Below are 20,814 nucleotides of genomic sequence, written 5' to 3' on the forward strand. Positions count from 1 at the left end.
GTGTAATAAACCTATTTCTGCTGTATCACTTTAAACAGAAGGTGAGTGGTCACGTGACTGAAGTCTCTTCTAAACAAAAAAAAATCCTTCACAGAGAAAGCTAGATGTCAGAGCCTTCTCCTTGACACGATTGTTTTCTATGTAGAATGATTTATTGTTATGGGAGGTGGTACTGAGGAGCATTTGATCACATAAACCCCAACCTCAGTTCCGAAGTGGTACCTAGAACCCAACTCAGAACTATTCCTTAGAAGAAAGCATGCCGACAAAGATATTGGTTTGGATCCTAAATTCCCATGCGTGGAATTCCACTCACAGGATCTCTGTTCAATTCCGTCTTCCCCCTGCAGCCTCCTCTACCTCCAAAAAAACTACTCCAGGTGGGTTGTGGGAGCTTCTGGAACAGCACAAGAGACGGCATGGGAGGCTGCAGGGAAAAATGGAAAAAAAATCCCTCCCTACCTTTACCAGCAGGAGTCACTGCTGAATCAGCCTCTCATCTATGACTGGAAGGAGCACTTCAGCTCACAGGAAGGCAACTCAAGATCGAAGCCATTATTCCTTAATGACCTGATTTTGTAAAGGAGGAGGCTCTCTCAAATTAAACTAAATGTTTCAAAGGCAAAAGAATAAACCTAGAATAGCCACCATCTGGAACATGTATCCTTTTCCTACTCATACAAACCTTGTCGACAAAAGGGTGATCCATGAAGTCTGGGCCTCCAATACTAAGGTTTAATACATCAATCTTCTTTAAGATGGCATAGTTAAAGGCATCCAGAAACCAAGATGTATACGAGACCTATTTATAAGAGAAATTTGTTTTAACACTAAGCAATGCAAGGAAAGAAAACACTTTAAGAAACAGACACCTGCCCCCTGCTTCTCCCCAGTTACATCCTCAAACACAATGCTCAACTATGGCAAAAGAAAAATGAAATTTTCTCTTCAATGATTAAATTTTAAAACCACAATTTTACCTTTAAAAAACAAGATTTCATGCCGCTACTTGGAGACAAACGTTTTTAAAAAAGAATGCCATTTGGGAACTGCAGCAAGAGATTTCAAAATAAAATAATCCAGATGTTCCAGAATGAAAGTCCTCAATGGTTATCCAGTTTAAAAGCATGCATATTATAGTGTCTTGTTCCATAAAACTTGCACTGACATTAACTTAGGTAGCATACCTGGTTGTTAGTGAAGACTCTAAATATGTGCAGTTCTGAGTCTGGAGCAAAGCCTTGGCATTCTCTCATGCTAGCTATCACACCTGCTACAAAAGTCCCATGACCCAGGCCTATTGAACATAAGCAGTAGGTTAAAAGCAAGCTCAACACATCGTTTTTTACAGATATATAAAACACAAGTGACTTGAGCCAGTGAAGGGGCTGATTGTCATCTCCCACTTTTTAAATTCCAAGGTTGTTTCAGATGTTTCAAATACATCTTACCATACTGGTCTCAACCAGAAAGACTCCTACTGATAAAAGGCCAGAATACAGCTGTTACAGCTGCAAATCCAAGCCAAGGTTTGGTGCTCAAACCTCCTCTCACGTACTGCAACTTTCTCTCTTTCTGGTTTGCAGCAAGCACTAAGTTGCCATTACATCTGAACCAGCAAACTATGGTTTGTACTTGTTCTGCAAACCAGGATTAAACCGTGGTTTGTAATCCTGCTTTGCAGGGCAACCACAAACCATAGTTTTCAATTTAAGCTGTAAAGGCAAACCTTTCCGTAGCCCAAACCAAGGAGGGAAGAAAGAGCAGCACATGAGAAGAGTGAGAAGAGGATAAAGCATGAGGACCAAAGTCATTCCATGCTTGTTCCATAGTGCCAAACGAAGATTTGAACTAAGCCTAGGGATGGCCATCGCGGGAAAATCTGGCCCTTTTTTGCCTCGCTGGATTTCCTTTAGCTCCTGGCTCAGCTTGCATTTGCAAGCTGAGCCTGGGTTGCATTCCCAATATCCATGAACTTTTGCATTTTTTTCTTGTAAAAATGTAATTTATGCCAGTTGCGGCTACAATTTGCGTAAATTATGCAAACTGTGGCTGTAAATATGCATAACTTGCACAAACTGCAGCTGCAAGTTGTGCGAGTTAGGCATATCTATGGCTGCAATTTGCACAAATTATTTACTACCTATGAGCAAACATTCACAACGCACCAGTCTATCCATTAATAAAGTCTTTTCATCCTGAGACGTTTCTCTCCTTTTCTGGGCCTACCTTGGATGCTCACCAGCCTTTCCCCTCTGATGCTGGACTCCAACTCCCATCAGCCCCAGTCAAATGGCCAATGGCCTACTCATTTATATTATAAAGTTCCTCAGAGCAGGGACACATCTCTTGTTTATGTTATTGCACAAAACACTTCATACACTGATGGCACTATAAACAATAATCCGGCCACGGCCATTTTACCATTTAAAAACGTGACAAGGAAGCACCTTCTGTATGCCACAAGACTGGCTAGAGCTCCAGTCAAGAGTATCGTGATCCCAAGCCACAGCAGTATGCACTTGGATTCATGGAATGGGGATGTGTTTTCAGAATACTCCCCAATACTACTGTCAAAGGGGTATGTGTGGGGGCTGCACATGGACATCAAAGCACAATGTGTGTAAGGACCTTCTGTATCAGGGTGACTGACTTTGAAGTGGCACATTTAAACAGGACCTCCAAGAAAGCATGTTTGCACCCCAGTCCTAAATGTACAGAACTGCGAGCAAGTTCAACTGACATCAATGGAAAACTGAAGAGCAAAAAATTAGCAGAAAATTAGCATGTGCACGGACCACATGAAATGCACATATGCTGGAGTAAATTCACCATTCCATCCCACCCCCCACTAAACTGCATTTGCAGTTGTCACTTCTCAATATTCCTTATGTTGCGATAAGCTACTCGATTTACATGCAACTAAGATTCTACTGATGGCTGGATAATGACTTAAACATTTACAAATAAATAAATGCATACGCATACACACCCACACCGAAAACTGAGATACAAAATTAATTGCACAGACAAATAGGTTATGATACAAACTCTTAATTTAAAACACCAGGTCCTAATCACACTCATTGGGCTGAAGGAAACTTGATTGATCTCAAGGCCTTGCAGGATTAGATCAATTAACTAGAGGAACAGACATGGCATTCTAGCTTCCCCTATATGCCACTGCAGCACAAAACTGAGATTTCATTTTGAGCAAAGCAAGCCCTATTAATGAAATAATGAAAATCACCATCATCCAAGGTTCTCTCATTAGTCCAGTTTGTCCTCTCTTTTACATTTTTGAAGTGTGGATGCTTCTCGCTCAGTCCAGTGTCAAAAACAGCCACTCTTACCCCAGCACCTATTTGCACAAAAGGTGGTCTATAAAATTATAGACAAGCAGTAGAGATATATTTCTTAAGACTTATTCCTGCATACACATGGATAACAGGAGTTGCATAATGCTCATTAAAATATTTTTTCTTCCCAACAGTCGAGCAAGTAGCATAAAACTTACTAATGCAAAGGAATAATAAATATACATAATTTCACTGAGTCTATAAAAACAACTGTATTATGAACAGTTCAATAGGTTCTAATTTGAGGGACTGTTACTGTTTTATATTGTTAACATAATGAAATATTAAAATCTCTATCCTTGTTAAGTGCTAGCATTCTTGAAAAGAGTATCTATACAGGATAAACAGTCAAATGTCATGTCATGACAAATAAGCTTTCATGTAATACTTTGACTTTGCTTTCCCATGTGTGCATTACAACTTAAATATTTGAACAACTTTACAATTAGCTCCCTCAGAGATCAAAATATTACCAGGGCGAAAGTCACAAGAATTGACCTCTGGAGGCACAGCCTTCTCCAACCTTGCTGACTGGTAATTATAGGAGTTGCAGTCCAACCCATTTGGGGGACACCAGGTTGGAGAAGGCTGTAATATAGTGGTTTTATATCAACCGTCATAGTTTTCGCACAGAATCTTGGAAACTGTAATCTGGTGAGGATGCTAGAGATGCCTAACCTCCCCCCACCATTTTAAAAGACCTGCAGGTCCTTGGGTTCTCTATGGAGAGATAATAACTATTCAACCAGTTTAAGTCTATGGTATATGCTAACTTAAAGAATACAGAACCTCTGAAGGCAACTTCCAAGGGTATACTTCCTGCTCATAGGATTGTCATTCCCATAACCAAATCATCATGTTGGAAAACAACTTGTGCCAAGCTGTGCGGTGATCTACTCAAGTGATCAGCCATATTCTCTCCATGATTATAGATACAATTCATAATTTCCACAAATACAAGAATACCTGTAAAACCCATTTGCCAGAGCACATCCGCCTGAAGTGTTTGAGCAACCTGCCGGGGTATAGCTCTCAGCAAACGCCTGCTTGAGTGCCTGCCCGTCGCATGCCAAAATCCAGAACCCAACGACAAACTTGCCCTTCTCAGGGGACGAGATGACTGCCATTTTTGTGTCCATCTGGTATCATTGCAGGGAAATGCTGGATCAGCTAGATATTTGGAAATATTTTGAAATGTTAGCAAATCATGTTATTAATATACTAAGCAACATCTTGAGTGTACACACACACATATATACATATTGGTATATACATATATGTATATACATGTAGAATAATAAATATATAATCAACATTCTGCTGCACTCCAGTGTGATCAAGAAATAGAACCAGGATGGGCAATGCAGATAGGGCCAGATTCAGTTCTCTGTGGTTCCCAATGGAGTTACCAGAGGCCAGGAGCAGTTTAGCCCCCTTTCTCCCATTCATTTTTGAGGGGTGAAATAAAACATTGCATTCAGAGGCAACTTGGTGATGGAAATAAAATGTGCCTACTGCCCCTAACACTGGATGTGCCAGGTTCTATTGACAGTCCAATGGGATGCATTGTACCTCCAGGTGGGTCCCTGTAATACACAGGTCCTCCCTGCACAAATACACACACACACACCCGCCACTACAACAGTTATTTGTTAGAATAACATAATTTCTAAATTTCAGACAGCCATTATAGGGCAGAATAACTTGATCCACTTTCTCCTCCCATCCATCCCACCCAGTTTTCAGACATTCAAAATTTAGGTTAAAACCAACATCTACATAGGTTTCCTTATGATTTAAATGTTCTCTCCAAATCTATGGGTCTATTTTCCAGCTTAAGGTTCTGATGAGCTGGGGCCATGATCAGCACAGGAAAGCTCAATAATCCACTATGTGCAAGCCCTTTAGATGAAAGGAAGCCACCTTTTACAATATTAAGGAAATTAATGAGAATTTGTAACTGGATAACTGGGCTTTAAAAGAATGACACACTCCATTCATGGGCACAATTATCCAAAATTGTTTTCTAAAAGTGGTAATCTGAAGCGTAATCATCTTCCTTAAACAAAATATTAAAACAAGGCTTATACCTTTAGTGATAATCCATCAATCATATCTACATTGCCTTATCATAATTAGCCTTGGTAATCAGCAAAAACCTTTGATTGCCACCAACCCTGCCCATCCCTTGATTCAAGGAAGGAATGGTGTCTTGACCCTGAAGTTGTGTTGCGCTTCAGAGGCATGCGGAAGACAAGCCCCAGAGCTCCACACAACATCAGCAACAAGCTCTACCCTTCTCCAGAGCCTGGAGGGCACCATCGCCTTCCAGATGTTGGGCCAAGGGCCTCCAAAGCCCAGAATGAAGTCAAAGATAAGAGCCCAACATGCTCCCTAATCTCTAATGAGATTAAAAGATGTGCTCGCTAGACTAAAAGAGATGGCAGCCCCAAGCAAGAGAATTTGTGGGCTCCTATGGTTAATGTAGGAGAAGAAATGAACTGTTACCAGGCACTAGGAAAGTGCCCATTATGGCTGGTGTGGGGGAACAGGAAGCATGGATTATAGGGACTGTGAAGGTTTGAGGGTTACAGAGGCAAGGAAAAAGGTCAGGCCCTGGGGGGGGGGGGTGTTCTTGGGAGGGGGTATCCCTGAGAGGAGTAGTTTCATTTCTCCCCTTAAGTTTCAGTTTCATTTCACCAGTTAAGTTTCATTTCTTCAGGTCTGAAGCAGTACTTTCGGTTTTGTGGGAGGAGAGTATAAAAAGAGAGCATCAGAAAGGCCGGAGCAGTAAAAGCAGTCAAGGAGATCAGAGCCTGAAGAGGGAGCAGGAAGAAGCAGCCTGGAGAAGTCTAAAGTACAGCTAGGGTAAAGGAACTTGCATTGTAAAAAATTTAATTTCTTTTAATGCCTTTTGTATCACTCAGCTCTATTGCGTAAATACCTTTAGTTGTGATTTGCTTGCTTTAATTTACCAGTAAACTGTTGTGGTTAACACCCAGGTGTCCGAAGTGTCAATCACCGCACGTCTACAGCCTAAACCTGACATTATTGGAAAGGGGAAGGTAAAAGAAGGAAGGTGGGACTCTTAAGGAGGCAAGAGATCCTTACGGAGTTGCTCAGGGGGTCCAGGTCATAAGGAGAACCCTGACAGGGACACTCTAGAAAAACAAGCAAGGCCTGATTCCTTCCTCCACCCATGGCAGTGTCCTCCATAATGGATGAGAAGACGAAGAGGTGGGATCAAAGTCCCTGACATCCTCACCCTCCCGTTCATCACTGAGGATGCTGCCACATATGGAGCAAGAGGGGCCAGGCCTGATTTTCCTGACATGTTCCTGTCCTAAAGTCACTGAAGTGATGGCTGCAGTCTGCTGGAAATGCAGTGGTTGAATGCCTTACTGTTGGCTGTTGAGTCAGGGAAGGAGGCCATGTGCCTTCTCCCCCACCCTTCGAAGTAGTTCATGGGTTGGGATAGCGAAAACATTACTGGTGCTTTTGTCCCTCTCCCAACCAAGGATTGCTCAGCCCATCCAACCCCCCCAAACATGGCAATGCCAGCTCACAAGTTGGGGGAGAGGGTGAACCATCAGAAATACTACACCCGCTTCCCTCCCAAAGGAAGGTCCTGGGATACTGGGGGAAAGCCATGAACCAAAGGTGCATTGTTCCCTAACCCACACTGGATGTGTGCCTTTGATTCTTTGGCATGCTCAGAGCATAACGAAGGGACAAAGGCCTGGTTTGCACTGGGTTACTGTGAGCAAGCCAGCACCAGGGAGAGACACGCCAGAGTTGGGACCCAAGAACAAACCCTGGGTTCCACGTCTGGCTTGTCAGTGTGTGTGTGTGTGTGGGGGGGGGGGGGTGCAGAGGGGAGCAAGCAGAAGCTTGGGTTCAGACGTAATGCTAACCAAGCCAGAGATGCAGTGTCTCTGGCTTGTTTAGCTGGTTCCACTGGCAGTAGGAACCAAATGGGAGCAACTGAGCCAAATGCACTCGCACACTGGTTCTTTACCCTGGGTTACCACCATGTGTGAGCTGAGCCAAAGAATGATAAATCCAGACTAAGATTATTAATTTTTTCCCCTTAAAATTATCAGAGTCAGTTGAAAGCAGCGGAATACCTGAAAGTTTCAGTAATATAATGATTGTCCAAGCCTTGGCAGGAACAATTTAATGCAGGAATGAATGAACTTACTTTCGGTGTACTTGAGTGAGCGAAAGACTTTTCTTTGGGGGGTAACTCGTTTGATATTGGGATGATCTTCAAGTGTCTGCACTCCATCTTTCTGTTTCTCATTGATTTGGATCACCTCAAAATCGCTGGGGTAGTCACTGGCTGCGTTGTTACGGGGTACAATCCTCCAGTTCTCGATGTCACTACTCTTCAGTGCCCTTGAAATAAATTTGCTTCTTGCTTTGGCTGAAAAGTAGCCACTGAAAGCTACAATATATTCTGCAAGGAGGACCACCATGCATTAGAGAAGGCAAACACAAAAGAAATATATAACAAAATAATAAAGAAAAGAAAATGCAAAATAGATTTAAAAGATGAGAACGCATGGTAGCTTTGGGTGATGAAACACAGATCATGGTATGTAACACAGGCCGTGAGCAGAGGGGACAGGGAGAATTCACAGATGATGGAATTCCACAGACTGCTAACAACCCTAAACCCTAGTGCACCAGGCCAAAGGGATGTAAATTGACTCAAGCTTTCAAGAAGGCAACATATAAATTCATAAAAAGCAAACTAACCAAGCATCAAAATATATTTCCAGTTCTACCATGCTTTGGAAACAGTCTCACAAAATTTTGCCCGGCTATAACAGGTTCAGATATATGTAGAAATAATGTGTCTCACAATTTGGGTGTCACAAGAGCATTACCCAACTGCCTACCACATCTCTAGCCATTTAGGAACAAAGATGAAGCACTATCACCACTGCATACAAGCTGGCCTGACTGACATTTGGTGGCAGAGAACCTTGGAGAAAGAGAAATGTAGCCAATCAGCCCTGCCTTCTTCCAGGATACTCCATTCCATTCCACCTCCCACTCAGTTTTCTGGGGTCCGTCCCCCCAGTCAGCCTACTGTTCCCCCTAGTCATGTGCAGTCCTCTTTGGGCTGTTTGTTTGGGGTTTTCTTTGCCCCATGAGGTGTTTTTTCTAAATATGTTTTGTACTTCTACATACCTTTGGGATCCTTCAAGCATGAGGATACCTGCCTTTTGTTTGTGGCTGATGTTGTTTGGCTACATAAGGATAGGCAATCAGAGAATGAGTTTGCTATTACTATATGCAGATAAATCAATAAACTATTGCTGATCAAGACCATATTAACTTATTATCATCAACTCAAATTCTGAATCTGCTCCTCTACCTCAGTGTATTTGAGGCTGGAGAGTTCAGTAAGGTGTAGTGGTTAGTAGACTGGAGAGACCCAGGTTCAAATCCTTGCTCAGCCAAGAAGCTTACTGGATGATCCTGGCCATCACTATATTTCAGCTTAACCTACCTCACAGGGTTGTTGTGACTATAAAAATGAAGGGGAAGGGAAGAATCTTATACACTACCCTCGGTTCCTTGGAGAAAAGAGAGGACAGCAATCCAACTAATTCTTTTTATTTATAATTTTTACCCCACTGTTCAGCTAATACACACAAAGCAGCTTACAGAAATGAAGACAATACTACAACCACTGCTACTAATAACTTTGCTACAATGTGCTGATGCAGGAGAGTACTGGGTGTGTTCTAGGCCATGCTCTCAGTTCACATGGTATGATGATGAGGCCCAAGAGTGATCAGCACCTGACATGAACAGAGTGTGCGCCCTCAGGTATGCTGCTCTGTGACACACAAGGTTCTGTGGCCAATACTCAAGAGTGTCAGCAGAGACACCAGTATGGAATGTTCCCCCTGGTTAGGAAGTCTGAAAACAACCACTCTAGTTCACAGCTCGTCACAATGGCTTGCAGCTGGGCCTTCCGATGTACTACAATACAGCCAAGGTTGGCCCAAGACATGTTGCTGTCTGAGGTAGAACAGCAAGTAGCACCCAACACATGTCAAGGTCATAGCTCCAAAGGCTAGCCAAGTTATTTTGTCTCCTGAGGTATAAAATCCCGCAAGCACTTCAGCCTGGGAGTAAAAACACAACAAAAATAAATTAGTTAACAATTTGCTGTGCTTTCACGAATAGCAAAGTTGGCTTCCTCACCCTGCTGCCCTGAGCTCCTTACAAGGAACGGCAGGATACAAATCAAATAAATAAATAATGGTAAGGGCCAGCCTTTTCAGACAGCCTTCTATTGTATTTATTGTTTAAAGGCAGAACGGAAGACTTCAGCGCTTTCTAAGGACTACAGTAAAATCTGTCATGAATTATAAATCCATTACCGTGTTCCACTACCGTTGAAGAGAATTCCACTTTCAATGTGAGACGAGAACATTCAGGACAAAGGTGGCTTTCGTGAGAAGAATTCCCGAGTCTGGTCCCCAGGTGTTGTTTGCCACAGAGTAAGATTGCAGTCAGAAAGAACCAGATGTTTGCAAGCCTCATGGTCATGAAAGAATATGATTTCATCCCCAAAATTCCATGGATTCAATTTCTATGTTGCCTCTCCATGAATCAGTTCTCTCTCTCTCGCACGCTTTTTTTGGTTTCAGAAAATGGTGCCTTTTTAAGTGGACAGTCTTAAGGTTTTGTCCAAGATAAGCAAAAGTCTTGCCTTCATGGTCTTTTCCAACGAAGCCTAGTAAACAGGCTCATTTCTTTCTACGTTTTTTCTCCATCTTTGAGTAAAGGATGCCGTCACTCAGGATTCAACAGCTGAGTCGTGTACTCCATTTTGGATAGACAACGTAAGGCCAAAGCTGAATTAGCCAAGATTCATTTTGTTGCTGGTTAAAAAAGACAAAAAAAGAACCAACAAAGCCTGTAAAAATAAACATACAATGATTATATAAAACAAATATTTTCTAAGTTAACATACTGACAAACTGCAAGGGGATGAAAATCTGGGTTATAATCCTGCTTGTAGTTACTCAAGTAAAAGTCTCATGACAGTTAGTGGAACTTATTCCTATATAACCACTACCAGAACTGCATACTGCATCACCACCATCCTGCACACTAAAAAATGGTGTCACAACAGCAGCTATTCTACAGGCTGTATCTGAGACAGAGGAAAGACAGTGAGATTCCCCCTCCATTGACTCCGCTGGGATCAACCAGCTCTTGCAATTCTATCATAACATCATGAAACAGTTGGATCCTTGAATTTGTTTGTTTTACTCTTCCCTTCCTGTTCCTTTTGTATCATGCCTATTAAATTGTAATTTTAAACTTGTGAACTATAAGGAGTGCACTGACAGAAAGGTGGTATGTAAGTGTAGTAAATAAATGAATTCATATAAATAATGCAGACATAAAACATGCTTCACCTTCAGCAATGCAGGTTTTGTTTTTCTTATTACAATTAAAATTGGCCATCCCTGGTGCATTAGGACCTGTATAACACGGTGATAAATACCACTCAACAGAGTACCTATAGAACTGCCTCTAGGCAATCAGACAAAGAAGTTGTTGTAAAGGAGCTGTCTCTTTTCTTCATTCCAGTCTGACAAGGTATCACCATGTGTTTAGTGCAGATAGATAGACTAGTAACTTTCATGGGGTTATTTGCAAGGTTGCTACATAGTCCTTGCCCATAAAATGTGCAACTCAAATAAAAGGGATGGGAGAAATGTGAAGTGAAAGAGAGCTTGATCAAAACATAGCAAGGATAGGCTAAAGGAAATTAAACTGGTAAAAGATAATCAAGAAATGTGAGGTTCCAGCACACACAGGAGCAAGTAAAAAGCTGAGCTTATTATGTATTTATTACATGGGTATGCCTCCTATCTGCCAATGGCCTCAAGAAGGTTCTAAGTTTAAAATAATGGCTTCCAATGTAATAGACATGGCACAAGAGAAAATGGGAGGAAAATACCATGACTCCTGCATGCGACAGTTTTGGGAGGGGAGAAGTAGTCAAATAACAGCCAGCCCCAGTTGAGCCAAGCCACTGCTGTCTCGCCTCGTCCTCTGATGCAGCCAGGTCAAATGGCCGCTGATGTAGGCAGCTTGCTGGAGGAGAGGAGCCAAAGAGCACTTGGTCCTAGCCAGATTGATGAAGCCATGAGGAGAACTGCAACAGCTGCTTGTAGCTTTTTGCCTCAGTCCCTGCCCATGTCATACTTTGATGTCACTGCAATGTGTACTGCTGCAGTGCAAGGACTCTGTTGCTGCAGTGACATCAGACAGGTGCACAGGTCTAGAGACTTTTGCCACCCCATCCCCCAATCCTAGACCTTAGAACACCAAATAAAATTAAATTGGCAGCAGGTTCATTACTTTAGAAAGAAGCACTTCTTCACACAGTGCTTAGGGTTCTATAAGATGCGGTGATAAACATCAGCTAATACAAGTGGGACTCAAAACAAAAGGCTGCAGAGTACAGTGCTCCTGTGCAGGGTTCTAGTCACCCAGCAATGCCCTTTTGCCCAGGATATCCCATTTAATTTTCCCTACCCCCCCCCCCGCCCCGCCCCAACAGCCACTCAATATTCTGTGACCACTGAGAAGCTCAGTTCTTCTTGGGCTGTTTTGAGAACTCCCCTCCCCTTAGGGTTTTTTGGGGGGCGGGGGTATTTCTGCAAACTGTGGGGTTTGCCAGAGCTTGCCAATGCCTCCCTCTTGCACATGGATGGTGCTGTTTGGGCTACCTAAAGAGCAGCACTGGGAAAATGGGTTAGCTATCAGTAGATAAGACAAGTGGGACCCGCAACAAAATGTTGTAGCATACGATGTTCCTATTCTGTGTTCTAGCCACCATGCCTTTTTCCAGTATATTTCATTCCATTCCCCTTCCAGTTTTCCTTTCTCCCCTCTCGCCCAACATACACCCCCACATCCTGTGGCCACCAAGCATGCTCACTCCCCATGGAGCTATTTTCAGGGGAAGATGGTTTATGGCTAAAATGTTTTTTTCTACTTCTGCAAAACTCGTGGTTGCCCTGAACATGCTGGTATCTCCCTCTCATAGACCTGCTTTGGCTACAAAGCCCCCATAGCTCAACCACAGAGTTCACTACTGGTATATATGACAGGCTTTTTAAAAAGGATTAGACAAATTCATGAAGTATAGGTCTATCAAAAGCTAGTAGTCATAGCAGCTAAACTGAGCCTTCAAGTCCAGAGGCAATATGTCCTCTTATGTTCTTAGATAAGAGGAGTCATGCTGGATCAGACCAGGGGTCCATCTAGTCCAGCATTCCATTCACACAGTGGCCAACCAGCTGATGACTTGGAACTCACAAGCAGGACACAAGCGCAACAGCCCCCTCCACCAATGTTCCCCTGCAACTGGTGTACATAGGCATACCGCCTCTGATACTGGAAATAGCATATCGCCATCAGGACTAGGAGCCATGGATAGCCTTCCCCTCCAGGAATTTGTCTAACCCCCTCTTAAAGCCATCCAAATCGGTGGCCATCGCTACATCTTGTGGTAGCAAATTCCATAGTTTTACTATGTGCTGTGTGAAGAAGTCCTGCCTTTTATCTGCCCTGAATCTCCCACGAATCAGCTTCATGGGATGACCCCTTTGGCTTCTAGTATTGTGAGAGAGGGAGAAAAATGTCTCCCTATCCACATTCTCCACTCCATGCATAATTTTGTACACCTCTATCATGTCTCCCCTTATCCTTTTTTCCAAGCTAAGCAATCCCAGCTGTTGTAACCTTCCCTCATAAGGCAGATGCTCCAGCCCCTTGATTTATTTATTTATTTATTATTAAATTTATTAATCGCCCATCTGGCTGGTCACCCAGCCACTCTGGGCGATGTACAACATACAATAAAAACAGTTTAAAACAATAAAATTCTACAATAAAAACATTTTCTAAAATACCCTAACACACCCCAAATGCCTGCCTGAACAACAATGTTTTTAATGCACGACGGAAGCTCATTAAAGAGGGGGCATGACGGAGTTCCCTAGGGAGGGAGTTCCACAGAGTGGGGGCCACCACAGAAAAGGCCCTCTCCCTCGTCCCCACCAGTCTAGCTGTCCTGGCTGATGGGACAGAGAGAAGGCCATCCGAGGCTGATCTTAAGCGGCCTGTCTGGTGCTGCTGGAGGCGCTCCTTAAGATAGGCTGGGCCGGAACCATATAGGGTTTTAAAGGTCAAAACCAACACCTTGAATTTGGCCCGGAAAACAACTGGTAACCAGTGCAACTCCTTCAGCACTGGAGTGATGTGATCTCGCCGGCGGCTGCCTTTAATCAGGCAAGATTAAATTAGTTGACGCGATCATATTAGTTGCCCTTTTCTGCACTTTTTCCAGCTCTACAATATCTTTTCTTAGGTGTCGTGACCAGAACAGTACACAGTATTCTCAGTGTGGTCTACATATCAGATGTTGGAGATACAAGCTATTCCACCATGCCCTGCTGGTGAGCTTCCAGGGGGATTTGCCTTGCAGGTGAAGAAAACAGAAACCTGAAATTGGCAGACCTTGACCTTATCTAGCATGGTAATTTGTGTTCTTATTTTCACTTGTATAGAGAGAAGGCTCACTGATAAAGGAATCCAGCCAGGGATCAATATGTTTCTGGGCCTTTCTTTGACCAAATGTCTCTTGCTTCCTTCAATTCTAAACACTCTGAGAAAGAATAAAATCTGAATATGCCACACATTTTGGACTGAAAAGAATAAGTCACAACTTCTGAAATACCTCTAGAAATTTCAAGCTAGTCCACAATTTAGCTAGAGGCACTTTTTCTTCATCTTCATCTGAGAGAAGCAATTTGTACTTATGGTCAAAGTAAATGTAGGAGAAAGGAGAACTAACGATCTCAGGGCCCTTTCTTTGGCTCCTGTCTCTTTTCCAATAGTTATCTCTCTCTCTTTTGCCTGCCTCTCTATGGTTGGAAGACAGAGACAGACAGACAGACAGACAGACAGAGGCCCTTTCTAACCAACCCCAGAAGAGCTTTCTCAGCTTCTGCTTACTGAGATTCTTCTTTTGAATTCATTTACAGACTATTTGTTTAGGTTCCGGTTCATGAAAAGCAAAAGATTTTAGACTCAGTTTCAGTTCCCGTTCACTGAAAAAGACTTCTGGAAGTCTATTTTTGTTGTTGTTTTCTATTATGTTTAGCTCCCTACATAAAATCAGGCCGTAAATATGTCAACAAGTTGCAGATATCCAACTCATTTATATTTAAAGCACGGACCTCTTTGCTTGTCACAGCACCCCAATAGTAAAACCTGGAAACAATAAAGAGGCAAGTTAGCTCCCTGAACCCTGATATACATATAAAAAGTTTTTAAATACTATGTAATTCAACCTGATTTAAAAATCCATATCACATAAACTAATTCAAATCAAGCACATACAAGAAAACACTGGGTAAGGGATGCTCTTAGCACAATCCAAATGGTACAAAGCAAATGAACCAAATCACATTCTGCAAGTGAAGGTAACAGCATACAGGTTTGCAAGCCTGCACTAAACAAGAAAAAGGCTAATCACACAACATCGAGTGCAGGGAAACGGGGAACACTGACAATTAAGGGGCCATATCTCAGGAACACTAGCTCGTTTCTCTTTAACACACAGTTTAACCTTGTTGTCAGATTCCCAATCAGGGTGGATAATCAGCAACAAAACAATATATCCCCCAGACCCTTCAATGCATCCTTCTGATCATCATGGGAAGTTCTAACACTTGCGAACATTTGGAAATATAAAACCAGAGTATGATCTGACCGCATGTAGTGCAAGGGAAGACTGGAAAGTGTGTGTGCACATGCATGTGTACATAACAAAGAAAATGGAAAACTTTTTTTTTAACTATAGAAACTGCAGGACTCTTCAGTGGGGGGGGGGGGCTTGTAGGACACAGACAGAACGTAGGAATTGCATTCAACCACCAGGAAGAACTGTCAGCTGTAAGAAGTTTATGAGCAAAGTCCAGGTCTCATGGAAGCAATAAACATGTGTCTGGATTGTAAAAAGAAAAGAACAACAACAAGACTAAATCCTCCATACAGAAAAATAAATGTAAGAGAGAAAGATCCCAATCTAGCTTTCTCCACAACATGCCAGTTTGCCAGTTGCAGAAGATTTGTACAGAGAAGTATTTAGTCATGCGAGCCTCCACTTGCAATCTGAAATAGCGCAGTCTACACATGCTTACAATTACAGTGAAAACAAGGCCACAGGGATCCCATTAAGATCTGATAAGTGGAAAAGGGTGAAGTGGAAAGGGGTGAGAAGAGGATATATTATTTTTCTTCCTCCTATTTCCTTGCCTTTTGACCCCTCTTAAGAGCTACTTTATGCATTATATGTTTTAAAGCAGCCTTTTCCAATCTGAGGTCCTAAATGTTGTTGGACAACCATTCTTATCATCTCTGGGATGATGCTCTAGTCCAGCAACATCTGGGGACCCAAGATTGAGAGAGGCTGCTAACTGTACACTTATCTCAGAGTGGCTCCAAAATATACTCTAGTGAAAGCTGTTTCCCAGTCAAAATGTGTTGTGTTGTGATTTCCTTCAAACTCTCCCTCAAACACACCATCATAAACACACATTCTATGTCTGCATGATGTGATGTTTAGCATCTCTGATTGCAAAATGAGCAGCATCAGCATCCTCTGCTTTCTACATCACACCCTTCTAGAAAGCGAAGATGACCAGTACTGGGAGATTTTCACCTGTTATTGGGGGGGGGGGGGTAGCATTTAGCATTTGCTGCACATATAAACCTGTTTCAATAACTTGACCATCATTTCCCCCATATCTTCCCACTCCAAGTGATCAAAGAAATCTTATAGATGCTGACTAACAGGATCCTATTTCTCACTGCAGTCTTGATTCCATGTACAGGCTGCGTGGCTTTAGACAGGTGGTGGGGGTTAAATATCACTGAAAGGTCTCCTTTGCGAAAAATAAAAATCTCTGCATGTTGAAAATCAGCAGGCCAGAAGCAATGCTACACTAATTAATTACATTCATAATCCACCCTTCCTCCAAGGAGCACAAAGGGAAATACATGGTTCTCTTCCCATCCCCATGTTATTTATTTATTTAATTGCATTTATCTCTCGCCTTTTTTCCTCTTGCAAGGAACCCAAGGCAGCTTACATAATCCTCCTCCTCTCCCTTTTATCCTCACAACAACAACCCTGTGAGGTGGGTTGGACTGAGAGTCTGTGGCTGGCCCAGAGTCACCTAGTGAGCTTCCATGGCTGAGTGGAGACTAGAACCCGGATCTCCCAGCTCCCAGTCCAATACTCTCACCACTACACCACACTTGCTCATGTTATCCTCACAACAGCCCTGTAAGGTAGGGTAAGCTGGTAGTGGCAGTCACATCATCACCCACTAAGCTTCCTGTCTGGGTGGGGATTTGAACCCAGGTCTTCCCATCCCCGATGGCATCACCGATGCAATGAATATGGACTTGAGCACGCTCCGGGAGAGAGCGCGGGACAGGAAGGCCTGGCGTGCTGTGGTCCATGGGGTCACGAAGAGTCGGACACGACTGAACGACTGAACAACAACAGCTCCCCATCCCTAGTCAAGCTGCTACACCACGCTGCCTGACATACAAGCTGTCTATGTTAGGAACGGGGAACGGAGCCTTATACGGAGTGAGGCCCTTGGTCCATCTCGCCCAGAATCGTCAACACGGGCTGGCAGCGGCTGTCCAGGGTTTCAGGCAGGGGTTGTTCCTGCCCTGCCTGGAGACGTCGGAGATCGAACCCGGGGCCTTCTGCACGCAGAGCACGTCTTCTATCACGCTCAGCTATGCCCCCTCCCACAGGCTGCCAGATTTATTTGTGGCACGTTCAAATCCCCCACATCAGGGAAGCTGGCCAAGGGCGGGGGGCGAGGCGGCCCCCCCCCACAAGCCTTCTCCCTGGCAGGCTAACTTTCTACGCGCAGGGAACGCTCCCAAAAGGGGGGCCTCCCATCCCCTCAGGCCCCCCATCGTCCCCCCCAGCGCGGGGAGCGGTACAGCGCGAGGCACGAAGCAGAGACCAGCGGCCCGGCCAGCGGCGAAGCCCCCCTCGAGCCGCTCCCCCGTCCGACCCGACCCGACCCACCGGCTGCTGGACCCTCGGGCCCGCCTCGGGGCCCCGGGGCGAGCGGCCGGGTCCGACGCTCCGGGTCAGGCGCGCGCGCGGCTCGCGCCCTGCCGCCCCGTAACCCGCACCGAGCAGCTGGCCCGGGCTGCTGAGGAGAAGCCTCCTTCCATGAGCGACTGGCGACGGCCGAGCCCGGTGCGTGCTGGGACACGTAGTCTTTGCCGGGACGGCCGTCGGAGAACCGGCATACGGGAAGAACGACATTTCCCGGGAACCTTTGCGCCGCCAACGGCCTGAGCGAGCCGAGCCCGACGGTGGCCACGCTGGGCCCATCGAAGGCGCCTCATGTCACCGCCGACCCACCTCGCGCCCGCTAAGAGGGGTTGGACTGCAACTCCCATGAGCACCGGCCGGCATGGCCACGGGCCGTGCTGGCTGGGGACCGCGGGAGCTGTAGTCCAACGATAGCTAGAGGCCGCCCAGGTCGGAGAAGGCTGCTGGGGACCTTGGGCAGAAGTTGTTTTTCTTTTTCGCTTTACGGTGCTCGCAGTGCATTGTGGGGTGTGTAGTCTGGAAGGGAAACTATTGGCCACCAGCCCAAACAAAACGGGGAAGGCGAGCAGATGGGCTCCTGTGCAGGCAGTGTCCCATTGCACGCAGTGAGGCTTCCATATGCATGACCGTGATTTTTATTAGCGCTCATTCGTTTTTATAATTCATGCAAAGACGCATTTAACGTCACGGCTAATTTGGCCATATGGTTTCTTGGTTCTCGTTACAACTACAGGTTTTGTAGGTTTTTAAGGGCTCGACCTAGATAAGATCTGCCATATAGCTGGCATTGCCCCGCCTGCTGTCCGTAGGGAAGCAGAAGCATCATTAGGAAATTAACGAGCACTACTTGGGGTGTTAACCCAAGGGTTCTTAAGACTACAGCATTAGCCCTCTGCCGCTCGGCCGGCGAGTATGCCTGCCCAGTTTGGTATAAATCAGCACACGCTGGGCAAGTTGATGTTGCTTTGAATGAAGCAAGTAGAATCATTTGTTCATTGTTTATTCGACTCTTCGTGACTTCATGGACCAGCCCACGCCAGAGCTTCCTGTCGGCCGTCGCCACCCAAGTAGAATTATTAAAAAAAAAGGTGTCCCCACCCAGTCGTGTCCGACTCTATGGTGTGGTGCTCCTCTCCATTTCTAAGCCGAAGAGCCAGCGCTGTCCGAAGACGCTTCCGTGGTCATGTGGCCGGCTTGACTGAACACCGAGGTGCACGGAACACTGTTACCTTTTCCTCCAAAGCGGTACCTATTTATCTACTTGCAATTTCTTGCTTTCGAACTGCTAGGTTGGCAGAAGCTGGGACTGAAGACGGGAGCTCACTCCATCACGCAGCACTCAGGTCTTGAACCTTCCGGTCTGCAATTCAGCGTCTTAACCACTAAGCCACCGCGGCCCTAAGTAGAATCATTACTGGATGTCTAAAACCTACTTCTCTAGATAAGATCTACCATATAGCTGGCACTGCCCCGCCGGCTGTTCACAGAGAAGCAGCAGCATACAAAGAGAGGCTTAAATCCTCAATATCCAAACAACACCCTCTTTATGGCCTACAACCAGCTCCTCAAGAGATTAAAATCCAGGAAAAGCTTCCTCGGATTGACGGAAGACTTTGATGAATTCAAAAGTAGAACGGACCTATGGAAAGCTACAAAGAATCAACACTGGAAGGAACCAGCAGAGGAGCGGGCACCCGGTTCTGATGAAAGCTGGGAAGTTTGGAAATCATTGAATAGACCATGCACGGGTGCAACAAGATCTAGAGATACACTGAATAAATGGGGCTATCCGGTGATATCTGCCCTATGTGACTGCAGAGACTTACTGACAACAACACATATGTGTACTTGCCCTTTGTGCCCTGACCACCGCACGCATTAGGACCTTACGAAAGCGCAACAGAACGCAATTAATGTTGCTAGTTTGGGGGCAAGATTTGTCTAACTTTTATATATTTTAACTTCTACATCTTATATTTTAAATGTTATATGTTATAGTATGTTTTTAATTGTGATGCTTCTAACATGAATAAATCAAAGGGCACAATCCAATGGATGTTTAGACAGAAAAAATCGCATGCTGGGAGCTGTAGGATTTTTTTCCCCGTCTAATCCTCCATAGGATGGTACCCTTAGCATCCAATCCTATGCCTGTTTAGACAGAAAAAAGCCCTACGTGTCCCAGCACTCCCCAGCATATCACTAGTAACATTACACTAACAATAAAGAATTATTTAAATAAATCAGAAGCAGGAAACCAGATAAGGAGACCATTGGATAACAATTGACTAAAAGGAGTACTAAAGAAAATAAGGCGATTGCAGAGAAGCTGAATGAATTATTTTCATGTCTTTACTGCAAAAGATGTAGGGCAAATACCTGTGCCTGAACTGACGTTTTCAAGAAGGGAGTCTAAGGGACTGAGGCACGGTGATTGATGACAAGAGACGAAGTTCTTGACCTTATTGACAAATGGAAAGTTAGCAAATCACTGGGCCCTGATGTTATACATCCTACAGTTGTTAAAGGACTCAAATGTGAAATTGCTGATCTTCTAACAAAAACATGTAACATGTCCCTAAGATCTTCATGCTCTGTTCCAGAGGTCTGGAGAATGGACATCGTTACACCCGCTTTTTAAATCCCTTTGAGAGTGTTATAAACATGTGGACTGGGGTGATCGTACAATTGCACCTTAAGTAAATTTAGCAGTCATGGGATAAGAGGAGAAGTCCTTTTATGGATCAGTAACTGGTTATAGAACAGAAAATAGGAATAAATGATCAATTCTCACAATGGAGGGATGTAAATAGTAGGGACCCAGAGGGATCTGTATTGGGACCAGTGCTTTTTAACTTGTTCATAAATGATCTGGAAATAGGAGTGAACAGTGAGGTGGTCAAGTTTGATGTTGATGATGATGATGCCAAATTCTTTAGGGTGTTTAAAACACAAAGGGATTCCAAAGAGGTCCAGATTAGGCCTGCAGGCTGGGCATTATGCACCCCTGGTTTAGCCACTCCTGTTGGTGGGAGGACCCAAGCAGGGGTGTTCAGGCAGCATGCATGAGCATGCTGTTTATAAATTTGCAGCTAGAATTCTCAGCGATTCTGGCTTATCGTTGCAGCTGTAAGAAGCCAATAATTTTCTGAAGAGCGGGATAAAAATACAGTAAATGAGTAAATCGTCTTAATGTCATAGCATTGGAGTGGAATGTATGGAATGTAGCAAAGAGATTGCTACCCA

At 44.3% G+C, this 20,814-nt stretch overlaps 1 protein-coding gene across 4 annotated transcripts in view; it reads right to left on the reverse strand.

The window, feature by feature from the left end:
• Positions 1–17,708, reverse strand: part of MBTPS1 (membrane bound transcription factor peptidase, site 1) — a 53,612-nt gene extending 35,904 nt beyond the window's left edge. The window contains exons 1-7 of one of the 4 annotated variants that reach the window (XM_084812037.1): positions 17,643–17,708; positions 9,764–10,267; positions 7,561–7,818; positions 4,326–4,529; positions 3,251–3,361; positions 1,188–1,297; positions 686–802 (exon numbers count right to left, since the gene is read on the reverse strand). In XM_084812037.1, the coding sequence (XP_084668163.1) occupies positions 686–802; positions 1,188–1,297; positions 3,251–3,361; positions 4,326–4,529; positions 7,561–7,818; positions 9,764–9,950 (987 nt within the window). In that variant the 5' untranslated portion in view covers positions 9,951–10,267; positions 17,643–17,708. Of the gene's footprint in view, positions 1–685; positions 803–1,187; positions 1,298–3,250; positions 3,382–4,325; positions 4,530–7,560; positions 7,819–9,763; positions 10,303–17,532 lie in introns of all 4 variants that reach the window. The other 3 variants (XM_084812036.1, XM_084812034.1, XM_084812038.1) reach the window with 3 other exon arrangements.
• Between the last annotated feature and the right edge of the window lie 3,106 nt (positions 17,709–20,814).

This window comes from Heloderma suspectum, chromosome 8 (assembly GCF_057233095.1).
Source record: "Heloderma suspectum isolate Gila_16-S chromosome 8, 16-S_ref, whole genome shotgun sequence".
NCBI lineage: Eukaryota > Metazoa > Chordata > Lepidosauria > Squamata > Helodermatidae > Heloderma > Heloderma suspectum.